Raw genomic sequence first — 16670 nt, forward strand, 5'->3', positions numbered from 1 at the left:
ATCCTTTTTCTTTCCTTTCATCATGGGAGACAAAGTAAAACAAAACAAAAGCGAACGGGATTGGATGCAACCCCAAAGCTGTGGGTAGGTGCTAAAAGAACCCTCTCATAGGAATAACAACACCAACCAAACGATAACCATGGAACCAAACTGGAAAGAAGAAAGCCCTGGAGAATTCCTGCCTGGGTGGTGCTCACTGATGGGAGGTTTGTGTGGCTGGTTTCATTGTTTGGGGATCATTCCCTTGATGGCCGACTCCCGGTTGACATACGTGGCCCAGTAGACCAAGTTGAAAATGGCAAAGAGCACTGGGAAGACGATGCGGGACATCTTGTCTACCTTGCTGACGCTGTTGTACGTCTTCTTGCTCTCTGGGAGCTTCTCCTCGAGGCGGGGCATCTTGGGGGGGACGGTGGTGGCGGCAGCAGTGGCAGCAGCACTCTTGGAGATGGTGGGCAGGCCGGGGTCCTTGGCGATGCTGAGGGCATACGTGGTGCCGACGATGTTGTAGGTGGTGTTGGTTTTCTTCGCTAGTGCCACTGGCTCTTTTTTCTAGGGAGGGTGGAAGAGAGAAAAACAGAAGAGAGATGAAGTGACTGTAGAATTGCACAGAGAAGGTTTTGTCCTCTGAGTTTACCTGCTTGCCCGGAGGAGAAGATGGAAAAGGGTGTGAGGAGCAAGAGATCAAGAACCATAGAATGCTGGAAGGGACCTTTAGAGCTCAGAAGGCATTGTGGAAGAAAGATGTGGTGAGAAGATGGCCAGAAGCCATGACATCCTGAGGGCTGCTGGAGCATCAGGACGTGCTGGACTCGGGTGGACCAGCTGCTCCATGTAAGCCTGGCATGACACACATGGCACAGAGCTGCCAAGCCTGGCAGCCAGGCCCTGCTGCAAGTCAAGTAGCTGAAGCCACAGAGCTGGGTTTGTAGGTTCCTCGCAGCCCATTAGGTGGCACAAAAAGGTGGTGCAGCCGCCCTGGATGGTGACTCCTCCACTGCCCAGCGCTGCCAGCTCTGTGGTGCCTGTGGCCGGCTCAGTGCGAGCGAACACAGCTTCACACTCCTCGTTTTCACTCTCAACTGGCCAGTGTTTGCTGCTGCATGTAAGGCTCAGCCATGGAGAGACGGTGCAGGAACAGAATCTTAAAGACTGACAATGGGTGTGATGATCCTGGGGGGAGGAACTGGGTCAGGTTGTGGGCCAGGTGAGAGTGGGAGACACGACAGAGGATCAGCGTTTAGCTGTGGCTGGGGGTTCTTGTGCCAGTGCCTTTAAGAATGTGGGTGTCAGCATTGCAATATTTTGGTGCCATACTACAAGGCCATATCATACACTGTCTCAGGGTCCTGAGTAGCTCACAATTTAACACTGTGGTGTCCAAAATGCCTCTGTGACCCTTTAGAGCACTTCATGACCTGCCCTGGTAAGACACAGAATGGACAGAAGGCATTTGCACAAGCCCTGGATCTCAGGATTGCTCAACACAGTACTGTAGGGCAGGGGGAAGCCTTTTGCCTCTCCTTCATATCTAAGGGTTGCTGCAATTCAAGGGAGATAAGCGCAGGCCTCCCCCAGGATTCCAAGGACAGCCGTGCTGTCCGTGCTGAAGGGAGGAGAGCAAGCACAGTGAAGGGCACAAGAGGCACTCACTTGCCACATAGGATGCACTGGAGGATGGTGGAAGATGCTGGAGACAGACAGTTCAGATGTTAATGAAGATGAGTGGATGGGAAGATGGAGGTAGGAAGTCATGATAGGTGTTACCCCCCCTCTCGGGATCTTCCTGTTGCTGTCAGAGCCCTGAGGCCACCTGCACCCATAGACCATATTGTATAAAGCAATCCAGGTCTAGCAGAAGCCCAGTGAATGAAATCTGTTCATATGCAGCCATCACAGGATTGGTTTAGTTGGAAAAGACCTTTAAAATCACCAGGTCCAAGCCCTCCCCTCACCCTGCCAAGCCCACCACTAACCCATGGCCCTCAGCACCTCAGCTCTGTGGCTTTTAAATACCTGCAGGGATGGGAATCTCATCACTTCCCTGAGCACAGGGGCTGACAACCCTCCCAGGGAAAATGTTCTTCCTTAATATCCAACTTAAACTTCTCCTGATGCAACTTGAGGCCGTTTCCTCTTGCCCTATCACTCGTTATTTGAGAGAAGAGGCTGGCATCAGACACCCTGAATGTCCCAGCACTCATGTACTCAATGTGGTGCCCACTGTAATGGCACCAACAGTCAGCATTAGACACAGCAGTGACTCAGGGTGGGAATCTCACATCTAAACTCAGAACAAGGTGTGACTTTGGATCTAATTTTCTATTCAAAAGCAACTGAAACACCAGGTGAGGCTCATCCAGGTGTTCCCAGGGGTGCTTGGCATGGGCTTGCATCTATGTGTGAGGGAACCATGTGCAAAGCAATCATTAAGAGAAGGGGAGAGTGTGCAGCCAGGAGGACCAGTTCATCTCCCCATTCTAGCCTGGCAAGTGCAGGGCAGCAACACGGCTGGGCAGCACTGGGAAAGGCCAGATCCATCCATCTGCTCTGCAGGAACACTCCCAGGGCTTCTGCTGTCAGCCTGTACTTCCATTTTCAACGTGTCCCCACTCACCATGGATATCTCTGGTCACCTTAGGAAATGAATTTTCCATCGTGATTTGCAGGGGGACACCTAAAGCAGACCCTGTGCAACCTTCAAACCCCTCTCTGACCACACCATAGCCAGCCCTGCAGCCTTCTGATAATGACAGCAATTACAGAAATTAACTGGCTGTTAGAAGGAGGTCTAAATGTCTTCAGACTCCAGCTCAGACTAAACTACTGATCAGGCCATATTCATAGTTTTATGGGAGAGGGTGTTACAATCTGCAATGATGAACTGGGTGACTGACTTCTGCAATCATTGGAGACGTGTTCACTTGTACTGCTGGCACAGCAGGTGAAACTTCCCAATGAAGAGCTGGCAAGAAGGAAATAAAAGACTAAAGGTGCTTCACCTTCTCCAACATTTCAATATGCTCAAGTGTGATTGCTTATTAGCACAGCTACAGGGGCTAATCAAAGAATCAATAATGAAATAACCCCCAGACTGTTGTTTTCAGAAGGTAATCTGGAGTGCACCAGGGTTATTTTAGTATTAATCAGCCATGTTATTCATTACAAGGATAAGATGACTTACAAGTGACGTGACATTGTCAACCTGGCTAGCTTTTCTGCCCCAGAGCTTGGAAAGTGGTCTGTCTTGCCTGGACAAAGGGATCTGAAAACAACCAGCTGAAAGAGAGCAAAGTGGGCAAATATGAATTCTGTGGCTGGTCACAGCAAGCTTCTGCTCCTGTTAGTGTGATCCAGAGCCCTCAAGCATCAACTTGGGCTTCTGTGGACCTCAGCTCACAGAATCACAGCATGGTGGGGGTTGGAAGGGACCTTTAGAAACCATCCAGCCCAACCCCCTGCAGAAGCAGCTCCCACCTACATCAGGTCACACAGGAACGTGTCCAGGTGGGTTTGGGAACCTCCTGAGAAGAAGCCTCCACACCCTCCCTGGGCAGCCTGGGACAGGGCTCCCTCACCCTTCTCTGCAGCAGTTCCCTGTCTCTCTGCAGCTGGGGAGCCCACAACTGGGCACAGGACTCCAGCTGAGGCCTCAGCACATGTGGCAGAGCAGAGAAAAGGGGAGCAGAAGCTCCCTGGCCCTGCTGCCCACACTCTGCTGGATGCCCCCAGGCTGCCATTGGCTTCTTGCCCACGAGGCCACGTTGCTGCTCATGGGCAGTTTCTTATCACCCAGCACTGCCAGGTCTGTCTCCTGGAGCTGCTCTCCAGCAGGTCACCCCCAGCCTGGCCTGGTGCAGGGGGTTGTTCCTCCCCAGTTGCAGGACTCTGCCCCTGCCCTTGCTGAACCTCAGCAGGTTCCTCTGTGCCCAACTCGCAGCCTGTCCAGCTCTCACTGGTAGCTCAGTCTCTGGTGCATCAGCCAATCCTCACAGTTTGGTGCCATCAGGAAACCTGAAGACAGCTCATACTGCTGAGGTAGTGCAGAGGCTTGGGAGCCTAAAGCCAGGGCTTTTTTCCCAGCTGCCTATGGAGTCTTCTGCCCTGGTCAGAGCTGGGAGCCTGGGTAGCCTTTGGGAAGCACCCAGAGCACACACTGCCTACACCAAGGCACACGTGTCTGCTCTATGTGTGCTTGGCTCCTGAGATGGCAGAAGAAATGTTTCAGCCTCGAGTTTACTGGACTGTGCTTTATAAAGAAGTGTTTCAGGCAAGATTTTGACAATCAAACAAAGCAAAACATGCTTATTGCTGTCAGCTGCAAAGTAGCCCCCAGCCTTCCCCCTCCACCTTTATCTGTGAGGAGTTCCACATCCCACTGAAGGAGAAGGAAAGAGTGGAAAAACAGGAGGAAACCCCAGGTTTGCTTTGGGAACTTGTCCTGATCAAAACATCGACGTTGCAAAGCAATTCCTACCTCTCATGGCCCACTTTGAGCACAGGGAGACTGAACCACTGCACAAAGCTGTCTCTGTGCTGCTCCCCTGAGGAAAAAGCTGTGAAATCAGGTCTGGAGATAAAAATGTTCCCTGGATTTTGCAGTCTGACAAGTTTTTTTTCCACTACACACACACACCCTGGAAAATAACAGTGTTTCTGTTAAATCTGCTTGTTGTCAAGCCTCTCTGTTGGGGAGCTCATGTCTGAACCTCTACATTATGGGAACTACCAGTTCTACCTACAATCTGCTGGAGGTTTAGTCCTCTGCACCTGCTCCTTGGCTGGAGATGTGAGTTGGAAGCACTGTCCCCTTGACAGGCCACTGAAGGTCACCATCACCAATACCTGCAGTGCTTGAGAAATGCAAGGTATGTGCCACTTGCCTTTCCAGAGACAAGGTGCAAGCAGCTCTAGTCTCTGACATATTTATGTCCTATAATTCAAAACACAGCAACTGCAGTTGCTGTTCCAGCAAGCATGTCACTCCTTCTTCATGTCAGCCAAAGTTCCCCTCTGCAGTGTGCCAGAGACTCCATCCTATCAGAGAACAGCAGCAAAGTGTTTTAAACTGAGACTCCTGCACCCTGAGCAGAGACAAAAAGCTCTGGGTGATGCCATTTTGCACTAACAAGCAGCCTATGCCAATGCCATGCTGCTGTCAGCTGCTGCTGGGACCTTTGGCATCACTCATCTCTCCCATCTCTTCACTCAGATTATGTGGGACTGGGCCCAATGATCTTATGCTCCCTGGATTGCCAGATAAAGACTCAGAGGTTGGATGGAGTCAATAATCAGCCCAAGACACCACACAGTGTTGAAAGAGGGTGCAATGTTGTCAAAGAATGATACATGGACTCTAGTGACGATGCTGAGAACATAAATCACTTGCAGTGCTATGGAGTGCTACAGGTGACTGCCAGTGCAGTAGGACAAAGGACACAGAGCATGGTCAGCAAGGGGAAGTCCCAGGTAAAACATTTCTACCACAGTGAGGCAGAAAAGAGAGAGATGCATCTGAATCATCCTGTGAGCTTGTAAGGCTTCAGACTGGTTGAAAATGCTGGCCTGTCAGGGTTGGCTCTAGCTCCTCCCTGCTGGCAAGGAGGAGATTGAAATGAAGTTGCCACAACTGGAAAGAAACAAAGGAGAATCATTCTCAAGTGACTTGGATCAAGGGGCAAACTTCAGAAGTGCTGAAGGGTGGGTTGGACAAAGAGCTGAGCTCTGCTCAGTCAGAGCAAAAGGCACCTTGTGCCAATGGGCAGCACACCCATCACTTCCAAAACACAAGCCACAAAACCACGATGATCTTACCAACAGAGAGGCCTGCAGGGTGCCTTTTGGTGACTTTCTCTACGTGAAAAGACATGTGAAAAGTACATAAAAAGCCTAAACCTTTCTCACCATGGACTGCAAAGGGTAAGGATAAAGATCCAGGAGCATTCCTCCATCCAAAGTGTGCTCTTCCTTGCTTTCATGTGGCTGACTGCAGCCACTTGCATTATCTTTGCTGTTCCTTGCCACACAGGATTTCAGGGCAGTGTCATACGAGCACAAACACACAGCTGAATCAGATTTTAGGCACAGACATTGCAAGTGGAAGTGGAAGTGGGTTTAAATGCCTTCCAAAGATCCCAAACATCTTCCATCCTGAGGAACAGAGAACCCCTTCTTGCAGGGAGCCATTCTTGCAGACTTCATGAGTTTCCCAGTGGCAAATGGTTAATGGTTGTCTCTCCAGATCTTCACTGTAACAGCCACTCAGGATGTGACCTTGCTGGCTCCAGAGATGGCCATCCCTGTGTTTGGGATGGATGGATCTCCCTCTGTCCAGACACAGCCCTTCTGACCTGAAGTGGGTTGTTTTAGCAGGTTATTTTGAGGGTGCTGGATATAGGGAGCTTTGCTGGCTACTGAAAGCACTTGCCTTTCAAACTCTTTGGCCTCTCAGTCCTCCCCAGCTACTGCCATCTCCCACCTGCCTCCTGAGGCAGTTTTTGGGGGGGAAAAGAAATCATCTTTACTAACAAGTTTTCCTCAGTGGATCCAGATGTCTTCCTCCTTCTGCAGCTTCAGGCTGGCTGCTGCCACTCTGCCATACACAAAGAGGGAATCCTTCATCCACAGTGAGTGATTACTGGTGGCAGGCAGGAACAGCTCAGAAAATCCCTGGGTCTGAGAAGCTTTAGTCAGATCTTATCAGAGTGCATGCTAAAGTGTGTTTTTAGTGACATCTGTGGTGATACCTGCCTGCCTTTCACCACAAACTGCAGAGAACGTGCAGGGTGGCTCCCAGCTAGAACCAGAACCTAACTGTGGCTAGAGCCAGAACATCATCATGATCATTTGTGATGTAGAGATGAGCAGTTTAACCAAGATGAGGCATCTACCTGAAACAAAAATGCCCTGTTCCCATCTAAACTTGATGTGTTGGCTGAAGAGGGGAAAGAAAGAATGGTACCAGCCCTGAGACAGTGAATACAGTGGGGATGCCCATCAGCAACCAGCAGCTTTTGCAAGGTAGTGATTCCCTTCAGATGGGATGGGAAGCACTGCTGCTGCCTACAACTGAGGTGAGGGAAAGGCTGCTGCTTGCTGACTCCTATTCATGTTCATGTAAGGAAACTGTCGAACCTGCAGTGAGGATCCTTGCCATTACATCAATAAAGAGCGTTGTTTTTGGCTGGAGGGAAGGCTCTCCAGAGACCAGGGCTTGGCCTGGGCTTGTCACTGGTGGTTTTATTCCTGGTATAAAATGTCAAGAGTTATTCTTCTGCCTCTTCTTTCTTTTGTGGTTTCAACCATGGGGCTTGTCAGTTGCTTCAAGAGCTAATTAAAGGCTGAAACTGAGCCAATGAGGCACCTTCGTCGTGCAGCAAATTCACTGCTTGGAAATATCCAATGGAACAAAGATGAAAAGCAAATATGGTAACACATGGTATTTCCAAGCTCCCTGAAAACCCACCACTCTTCAGGGACCAGCCTTCTAAGATAAAGATCACAGTTAGCATCCACAAATTTGGAGCCTTTCCCAATTCTCCAGCTTGAAACCAATTGCAGCAAACTCCCAAAGAGCACTCCCCCTGAAACACTCCTGGTCTTGCTTTGGGTTTGTTATTTACCAAACATTCTGCATGGTCTGACCCTGCTGTTTCAGCACTGTTAGTCTGGCAGTGCTGGCTCAATGAATAAACTAAGAGCATGCTGTTTGTAGGACAAACTGAAGCTTTTGAGCCTCTGCTGCTTTTTTGACTGGGTCCAGTTCACCCAATTGCCCATGGCTGTGTGAATTATGACTTAGTGCTGATTTGCACCATCCCTTAATGGGATATGGTTGCTTTGAGGACCTGTTCTGATGGTTTGTTCATGCCAGGGACCTGGGAAAGGCTTCTCTCCTCTCTAGAGGCCAGATTAGCACTATTCACTCATGAAGGAATTGGAAGCCCATCAATTGGTGGCCTCTGGAGCTTTCTGCCACGAGTCTGTTGCTCAGCCCACAGCTGCAAAAGCAAAACAGACAGAGTCCAAGAAACATGAGAGAGAGGCATTCGACACCCAGTGATGGCAGTGCTTCTCCATAAGGTCTCTCTTCTCCTGCTTTCACCTCCATACCAGGAAGATGATTGGCTCTCGTCTTCCCAAAAGCTGCTGCAATTCTTCCAGGTATTTGCACAGAGCCCCACAGCAGTTTTAGACAACATATTAAAATGCAAAGGAGAAAAAGATAAAGGCTCCAGAACCAAGAACAAAGCTGATTTTCAAAGGGCTTCCATACATACAACCAAGGAGCAGCATGCTACAGTGACTGAACAGCCGAGGTGCCATCAGTCAGGAGGAGGGGACACAAGCAGGGGCAGCACTGGCTGGCGGGAAGGAAGCTGCCAGAGAGGCTCATCCCAAGTGAGAAGGGAAAATGTGTGTTGTGCCAGCCACTAATTTCCTGCCAGTTGCAATTTCTGATTGCTTGCTTCCCACCCACCCTCTTTGCCCGAGCTCGCAAAGCAGCAGCTGTGGGCAGCAGCATGAGTATTACTCCCCCACCATCACGGCACCATGCCTGAGTAGAACCGGCCTCATGGGCAAGGCTGGCATCCCATGGCTTATCTGGGTCTGTGTGGCATGCTTAGCAATGTGGAGCAGGGCATTTATGGGCTGGAGGGAGTAGAGCACTGGTGGAGCAAGACCAAAACATGCAGCATTCACATTGGCAAGCTGTCATGCAGAGGGACAGAAGTGAGCAGTCATGCCATGGTCCAGCTAAGCACAGCAGCCAAGCCCTTCCTCCCTTGACCCTCAAGAACTGCTCCAGTCAAGACCTGAGCTGGGGACCCCAGTAAGTAGCATCCAGCCTCCCCGAGTGCTGCCGGGCTGCATGTTACCCACTCCCGGCCCCAGCTCAGCTCTCTCCTGGAGCATTTCTTCACCGTGCCCTCCTCCCCCCGGCCTTGGCCACGGGGCTGACCTTCATCTCCTGGGCCTCCAGCACCTTCTTGCCATCCCAAGCCCAGCTGCGCTTCGTGAAGTAGTTGACGGTGGCGAATTCGATCAGCGCAGAAAACACAAAGGCATAACAGACGGCTATGAACCAGTCCATGGCCGTCGCGTACGCCACCTTGGGTAAGGAGTTTCTTGCGCTGATGCTTAGCGTGGTCATGGTGAGGACGGTGGTGACACCTGTGGAAACACAGCAGGAGGAAAGGGTAGTGGGAGACTACACACCATGGCACACCTGGACAGAATCACAGCCTCACTGAATGGGGAGAGGGGGTTGGAAGGGACCTCTAGAGATCATCCAACACAGCTCCTTGCTAAAGCAGGTTCCACTCGATCAGGTCACACAGGAACATGTCCATGAGCCTTCTGAAGTCCTCCAGAGAAGGTGATTCTGGAATCTCCCTGGCAGCCTGTGCCAGGGCTCCCTCACTCTCACAGCAAAGAAGGTTTCCCTTGTGTTGAAGCCAAACTTTGTGTGTTCCAGCTTGTGCCCCTTACCCCTTGCCCTGTCACTGGGCACTGCAGAAAAAACAACTGGCCCCATCCTCTTGACGCTGCCCTTTAGGTATTTATAAGTGTTGATAAGGTCTCCCCTCAGTCTTCTCCAGGCTGAGCAGCCCCAGGTCTCACAGCCTTCCATTTTGGTAGCCCTGTGCTGGAGGGCTGTAATTCACACTGCAATTAAGGAGTCTTATCCAGCACAAGTCCGTGGTGCAACCCATAGAACAACAAAACAGTCCAAGTTGGAAGGGAAGTCAACGTGTTCAACCCCTGCTCAAATCAAGGCCAACTGCAGCCTGCTCAGGACCTTTGGAATATCTCCAGTTCATATAATCAATGGCAAACAGCTGCAGCAGGATGAGATTAAGCTTCCCCAAACTCCATCACCTGGGACCTCTGCTCACTGCAGAGGAGTCTTAGCTCACAGGTAGGCACCTGCATTTAATTCCTCATCTGCTAGCAGGGGAAACTGTGATGCCAGACCCAGCTCCCTAGCATAGAATATGCCATGGAGAAGCCTCTGGTTGCTTTTTGCAGAGAAATAAAACCCATAACAGTAAAAAACCCACAGCTTTGGGAAGCTTCACGGAGGGCCAGAAGCTGCCCACTTGTACAAAGAGGCTGTCTGAGGGTTGGAAATAGTGTCTCATGCCCTGCATGAACGGACACCTGGGACCCTGGGTCCTGCCAGCATGGTCACAAAGAGTCCTTTTAAAAAGTGATCTGCTGCAAAACAACTCTTAAAGCTTTTTGTTTCCTTAAAGCAAGCGAGCACTGCTATCCATTTCCCCCAATAATGTGCTTTTCAATTAAAAACACATTAAACACATTACAAAGGTATTGACTAATTTGCACTTCCCTTAAGCCATACTCCTGGTAACTGAAGAGTTTCCATGATATTGTTGACAATGTTTTCTGAGGGGCAAAATACATTGAGGGGGTGGGAAGGGAATAAACAATTGGAGTTGTTCTTATTTGCTGAACAGGGAAGCCAGGCAATTTGGGTGCAAAGACATTTGTCACAAAGGTAGGCTTTCAGTTTTCAGTTGGCTCTCTTCAGCTCAATGTGAGCTGCTGCTTGAGGAAATCTGTCTGCAAATCTCAGGATAACACAGGAGGGAATGAGAAATCCTGAGAGAAGGGCTCAGCCCAGGGTTGGGAGTGCAGAGATCCTCCAGCACAGACACAGATGTAAGAGCCCATCTCAGGCGTGGGCAGACACGGGGGTCTGGGTGTGCACTCTGTGGGGTTCAGCCCAATGACAGCACAAGGGCAACAGGCACAAGCTGGAACAGAAGAGGTTCCAAAGAGACACAAGGATAAACCTGTTCGCTGCTGAGGTGAGGGAGCACTGGCAGGGGCTGCCCAGATGGGCTGTGGAGGCTCCTTCTCTGGAGACATTCCAACCCAGCTGGTTCCTGTGTGCCCTGCTCTAGGTGGTGCTGCCCTGGCAGGGGGGTTGCACTGGCTGAGCTTTCCAGGCCCCTTCCAGCCCTTGAGACTCTGTGATTCAGTTGCAAGTGATTCAGAGATGAGTGAGGGAAGTTCTTTGCTGACTCTGTATGCCTGAGCTGGGCCTGTTTCCCACAGCATTTCTGTCTGACCCCCCTCTTTTCCATTCTGTTGGATGGAAACACCCAAAAGTGGGTGCTAAGGGCCCATATCTCCTCTTCTTCACTGTCACCATTGTTCAGTACAGCTCTTGCAGTCTGGATTGTGCAAACCAGTTTGGCCATACTCACCACCCAGTTCCCCAAAGCTGCTCTCCACCTTGGGGGTCATGGCAGGTTTTGCCTCAGCAGGGAAGGGAAGGCAGCCCAGTGCTCATGGGGAGAAGCTGACCTCAGCTCTATGTTTTAAAGCTTGTCCATTGCCTACATTTCACAAGCCCCAGTGAACACAAAACCCCATAAGGATTCCCTTTAGTTCATTTAGGAGGCTGCAGAGGCACTCATCACCCTCCCTGGGTCCCATTCCAGTCCATAGCACGGCAGCAAGGGCCAGACCTGCAGAGAGGGTCCAGAATGCAGCACATCAACCTTGCTGGGTTTGTAGGAGCATTTCTGTCATCACCCTTGCTACAGAGAAAGCTCCTCATGATGCACACTACTTTCTGTCTTACTGAAAGCCAGGAGCAGGTGGTACCCTATATTCCCTTTCTGCTTGGTGATTTCTGTTGAGCAGGACGTGCTGGGCACTGTTGTTTCCAGGAAACACAATCCTGCAGCATCACACCTGGTCTGTGAGTGTGTATGTGTGTGTGTGTAGATCCTGCACTAAAGGTCTCAGCAGGAAAGCACGAGGCAATTCCCTTATTAAATGTTTGCAGAAAGCTATTAATATATGTGCAATGACAAGCTGACACTTTGCCTCAGAGAGGGGATCTGAAACCAGCTGAACAAAATCATAACAATATATTTACTGTGCAGTTATGGTGCCTCAGCCCAGGAACCTGCACTGCAGAGCTCTGACCAGGGGCACATTAGCAATTTCAAAGGTAGAGCTTTAAATGCCTCCCTGTGTACTTATCCTCTCCACAACTCAAAAGCCAATATAGATAAGCAGACACAGCCAAATGCATATAATGAGATGATCAATACCTTGATTACTGTTAATATTTATGGCTTGGCTTGTAGCAGAAACACGCTCAGGAGTATTTTTGCAGTCATTCAGTGGAAGCAGAGGCACTGGGAAGAGCTACTCTGGGAAATGGCCAGCAGCTTCACTGATGCCAGTCGAGGCCTGGAGGAGACCAGTCTATGTCTTGTCATTTGTGAGGCCTTTGTCCAGCGACCTGAGAGGATGCCCCAGTGCTCCCAGACTCACCAAAAACCGTCCGGGCGGGAACGGACTCCCTGTTCAGCCAGAAGGACACCTGGGACAGGATGACTGTCATAATGCAGGGCAGGTAGGTCTGGATCACAAAGTACCCAATCTTCCTCTTGAGGTGGAAGTGTGTGGTCATGACGACGTACTCTCCTGCAGAGACAGCCGGGTACAGACCCTGAGCTTTCCCAGAGCAGGGCCAGCTGGCCACTGACCCATCTCTAAACCACTACAGCCGTGTCCTGAGCCAATTCTTCGATGGCATTGCAGTGTGTGTGTCAGTGTCACACACACAGGGCTGCTGTGCCACCCCAGCACGTGCCCCAGGGTAGCCTGGGTGACTTCCATGGAGCATTTGCCCTTCCAGAATGCTTCTCTGCAGACTCCTTTAGTTGGCTGCAGAATGGTTGTGTGATACAGGCAAATCAGTGCCAATAAATAACCATGCACAACCTCATTTGGCTCTCAGCACAAGGTGCCTCTGTCAGTGTCACACACACAGGGCTGCTGTGCCACCCCAGCACGTGCCACAGGGTAGCCTGGGTGACTTCCATGGAGCATTTGCCCTTCCAGAATGCTTCTCTGCAGACTCCTTTAGTTGGCTGCAGAATGGTTGTGTGATACAGGCAAATCAGTGCCAATAAATAACCAGGCACAACCTCATTTGGCTCTCAGCACAAGGTGCCTCTGGGTGTACCTGCAGACACAGCTCCCACCCCTCTCATGCCCCATTCCAGGGAACCACGTTGGGGGTGAGATACCTTCAGCTTAGTGAGACTCAACAGTGCTCCTACAAGATTTCAGGACAAAGGATTTCCTTTTCTCTGACAGTCCTGAGAACACTCCACCTTTTCTCCCTCTAACCATCTCAAAAATCAGTTCTGTTGTTAAAGGTCTGGGCTGTAAACCACAGCAGCAGCAGTGTCCTACTCCTCCACTCAGAGCTTTGGATACTTTGCTGGGTTATTGTGCCTTTTTGCTGTGAGCGTGGCTCTGCTAAATTGTTACAGCAGCTTTCTTGCCACTTCAGGTTACCCATCTGTACATTTTACTACAACTTCAGTAGAGAGATGGGCCAGATATTATGACATTCAGTTCCCTGGACTCTGCACATTTCCCCAAGGGAGGTGATATGAGTTGTTACAGACATACACTATTAAAATCAAGTGCACCAGAGAGGAAATATCCTCAAATGAGAGAACTACTGGTGCATACAGAAGAAAAAAGGAAACCCAACAACAACAAAAGGGAAAGAAAAGCAGCAGAGAGACACGCACGAGGTAACAGAAGCCATCAGTACCTGGATTCAGAGGGGAAGGGAGGAGCAGCAGATGGGAGAGAAGAATGATTAATATTGGTCATTAATCAGAGGAAACATTTGTTTGGGATAATCTTCTATTAGCTCTGATAACATTTGTGTAAGCAGATGCAGTGAAAATCACCCTGAGCGTGATGTTGTTCGTCCCCCCTGCCCGTGATGCTCTGCTGAGGGACTGCAAAGGGACAAATGAACCCACAGTACCAGGAACCAGCTGGGCAAGGTGGGGCAAATTTTCACACAACAGCTCCTTTTTAGGTGCTTGGAATCAATTTTCTAGAGGGTATATGGGCGTTAAGGCTCCTCCAGCAGAACCCACTGAAAGCTACACCCTTGACTGCCTCTCAGTACCTGCTCCAGAGGTGCCCAGCCGTGCTCCCCAGCGCCACGTGGCTTGGGAAGGCGTCCTGTGCTGCTCACTGACTGACCACAGGCACTGCCTCTGATATCCTGCCAAACTGGGGCATCCAAAGGCCATGGGAGCACCTCATCTGGCAGCGTGCTCGGCCCATGCATGGCATCCCAGCCCCACAAGTACCTGTGCTGGATCGAACCATCTCCGTCCCAACCACGTGGCCCAGCAGGTCGTACTGGTTCAGGCGAGATCCACCCTTTGCTACTTCCACTGATTTGTCCTTCCCCAGTGTCCAGGTGTAGATCACCTCTGTTTTTGTGTAGGCATCTGTGGAAGAGAAAGAAGAATGAGATTTGTGCTTCTGCCTGACCTAAAATCTGCCCAAATTAGCCTGTAGCCAAATGAATCCCTGCTGTGCATTCCTCAAAGCCTCATGGCTGAGCACAGCCAAGCATGGCCAGAGACCAAGGCAGTTCAGCAACTGTTAAACCAAACGAGCAAAAGGGAGCTGGGGTTTGGGAAGGGAGTTGGAAAAGGGGGCAGAGCACTGTCATTGAGAGACACACTGTCCCCTTGACGTGCTTACTCTGCAAGAGCTGGCTCCAAGCAGAGACAAGGCAAGAAGGTGTCCAGACCAGCAGGCAGCTGGGGCAGCAGGACAGCCCATGCCCAGGACTGGGAGAGCCATCCTGGCAGCAGCTGGAGAGAAAGGCTAAGCACAAATGAGGCTGAATTTTAGCTTCAGGAGAAAAGTTAAAAACCTTTATCACTCATAAGCAACCCTCTCCAAGCCTCTCAGCTTTGGGAGTGGTGGGTCCTTCCCCCAAAGATGCTTCCTCTCCTGCATGACCCTGTGATTGCCAGCCTCAGGCCAGCTCACTGGGCCAGGAGGGAGGGCAGTGCTGGGAAACTCCTGCCCACGCATATGAGAGAGCCATCAGGCAAGTGCTGCTGGTGGGCTGGGGGCCAGGGCATCCTGCCAGGAGCTTGCAAGCTCCCCTCTCACCTGCCCAACTCCCCATATGCAAATGCCTCTCTCTGACACACACAGTCACCTTCACAGGTCTTTGTGATCAAACCCCTGCTTATCCTCACAGCCACCTCCCTTTCCCAACAGTGCCTGCAGGCTCTTGCTTTTGCAAGTCCTATGGTACCCAGAAATTGAGTCTCTCCAGATTCTACTAGGAGCTGCTTCTCCTCATCATGTCCAAGCTTCCTGTTCATACCCACTCTGCACTGGTTTTTTAGGCAAGAACAAACCTCACTAGAGTGAGTTTTTACTTCATTTTTGCCACCAGCTTCTCCTATTCAGACATGAAGGAGTTCTCTGGCCAAGCAATGGGTCAGGTTTACTACAGAAATGGCTCAGCTCCTGCTCTGTGGAAGACTGTGTCCTGAGACAAGATTTCTCTGATCTTTTTCAACCAACCACTGCTATTCCTGCACTGGAAGTGTTGGCAAGTCTGTTAAACACTAAGCTGGTGCTGTGCAAAGTCGAGGAGTGGTCTTGATTCTCAGCCAACGTTTCTCAGCATGCAGCATGCTGCACTTCTGATGCAGGCTGGGACCTCTCCCCCATTGTGCAACACCCTGCTTTCCCCTTCCTTTCAGCTCTCAACCTGCTCCTGGAGATCTCCACCCTCCAGCAGGCTTAGCTTTGTGAAGCCTTGCCAATGTTCTTCTGCCTCGATGGGCAGCACCTTCTGCTCTGGCACTCATGCTTCACCCACTGCCACTCTCCATCTACAAAGGGACCCTGCCCACAGTTTCACTGCCATCATCCCTGAAAGCACAGTTGTCAAAAAACCACAAAATCACAGAACCTCAAGGGCTGGAAGGGACCCTGAAAGCTTGTCCTATCATTGGCTCCAGCCTCCTGGCACCCACCCTTGATGGATTTGTAACCATTCCTGAGCTCACCCCTCAGGCTCCTCTTCTCCAAGCTGCAGAGCCCCAGCTCCCTCAGCCTTTCAGCACAAGGCAGATGCTCCACTCCAGCATCTCTGTGCCCTGTGCTGAACTCTCTCCAGCAGCTCCCTGTCCTTCTGCAGCTGAGGGGCCCAGAGCTGGACACAATATTCCAGATGTGGTCTCAGCAGGGCAGAGCAGAGTGGGAGCAGAACCTCTCTGACCTCCTGCCCACAGCCCTTCTGAGCCACCCCAGGATGCCATTGGCTTCTTGCCCATGAGGGCACGTTGCTGGCTCATGCTCATCCTGCTGCCCACCAGCACTCCCAGCTCCCTTTGCCCTGTCCTCCTCTCTACCAGTTCATTCCCCAGCCTGTGCTGGTCCATGGGGGTGTTCTTTCCCAGATGCAACACTCTCCACTTGCCCTTGCTGGATTTCATTGAATTTCTCTCTGCCCAACCCTCCAGCCTGTCCAGGTCTGGCTGAATGGCAGCACAGCCTCTGGGGTGTCAGCCACTGCCCCCACTTTAGTATCTTCAGTAAACTTGCTGACAGTGCCTCTGTTCCTTCATCACAGTCATTAATGAATAGATTGAACAGTGCCAGTCCCAGCACTGACCCCTCAGGGACTAGATACAGGCCTCCAACTAGACCCTGCCCCATTGATCACAGCTCTGCCTTCTCTTTCAACCAGTTCACAATCACCTCACTACCTGATCACCCAGCCCACACTTTCTTGGTTGTGCTGCAAGGGTGCTGTGGAGTCA

General features: G+C 50.9%; 1 protein-coding gene across 1 annotated transcript in view; it reads right to left on the reverse strand.

Moving 5' to 3' along the window:
* Positions 1–222: 222 nt before the first annotated feature.
* GABRA3 (gamma-aminobutyric acid type A receptor subunit alpha3) overlaps positions 223–16670 on the reverse strand; it is a 62656-nt gene continuing 46208 nt past the window's right edge. The window contains exons 6-9 of the mRNA XM_062007038.1: positions 14178–14321; positions 12322–12474; positions 8963–9174; positions 223–552 (exon numbers count right to left, since the gene is read on the reverse strand). Of these exons, the coding sequence (XP_061863022.1) occupies positions 223–552; positions 8963–9174; positions 12322–12474; positions 14178–14321 (839 nt within the window). The remainder of the gene's footprint in view (positions 553–8962; positions 9175–12321; positions 12475–14177; positions 14322–16670) is intronic.

Source organism: Colius striatus, chromosome 13 (assembly GCF_028858725.1).
Source record: "Colius striatus isolate bColStr4 chromosome 13, bColStr4.1.hap1, whole genome shotgun sequence".
Lineage (NCBI taxonomy): Eukaryota > Metazoa > Chordata > Aves > Coliiformes > Coliidae > Colius > Colius striatus.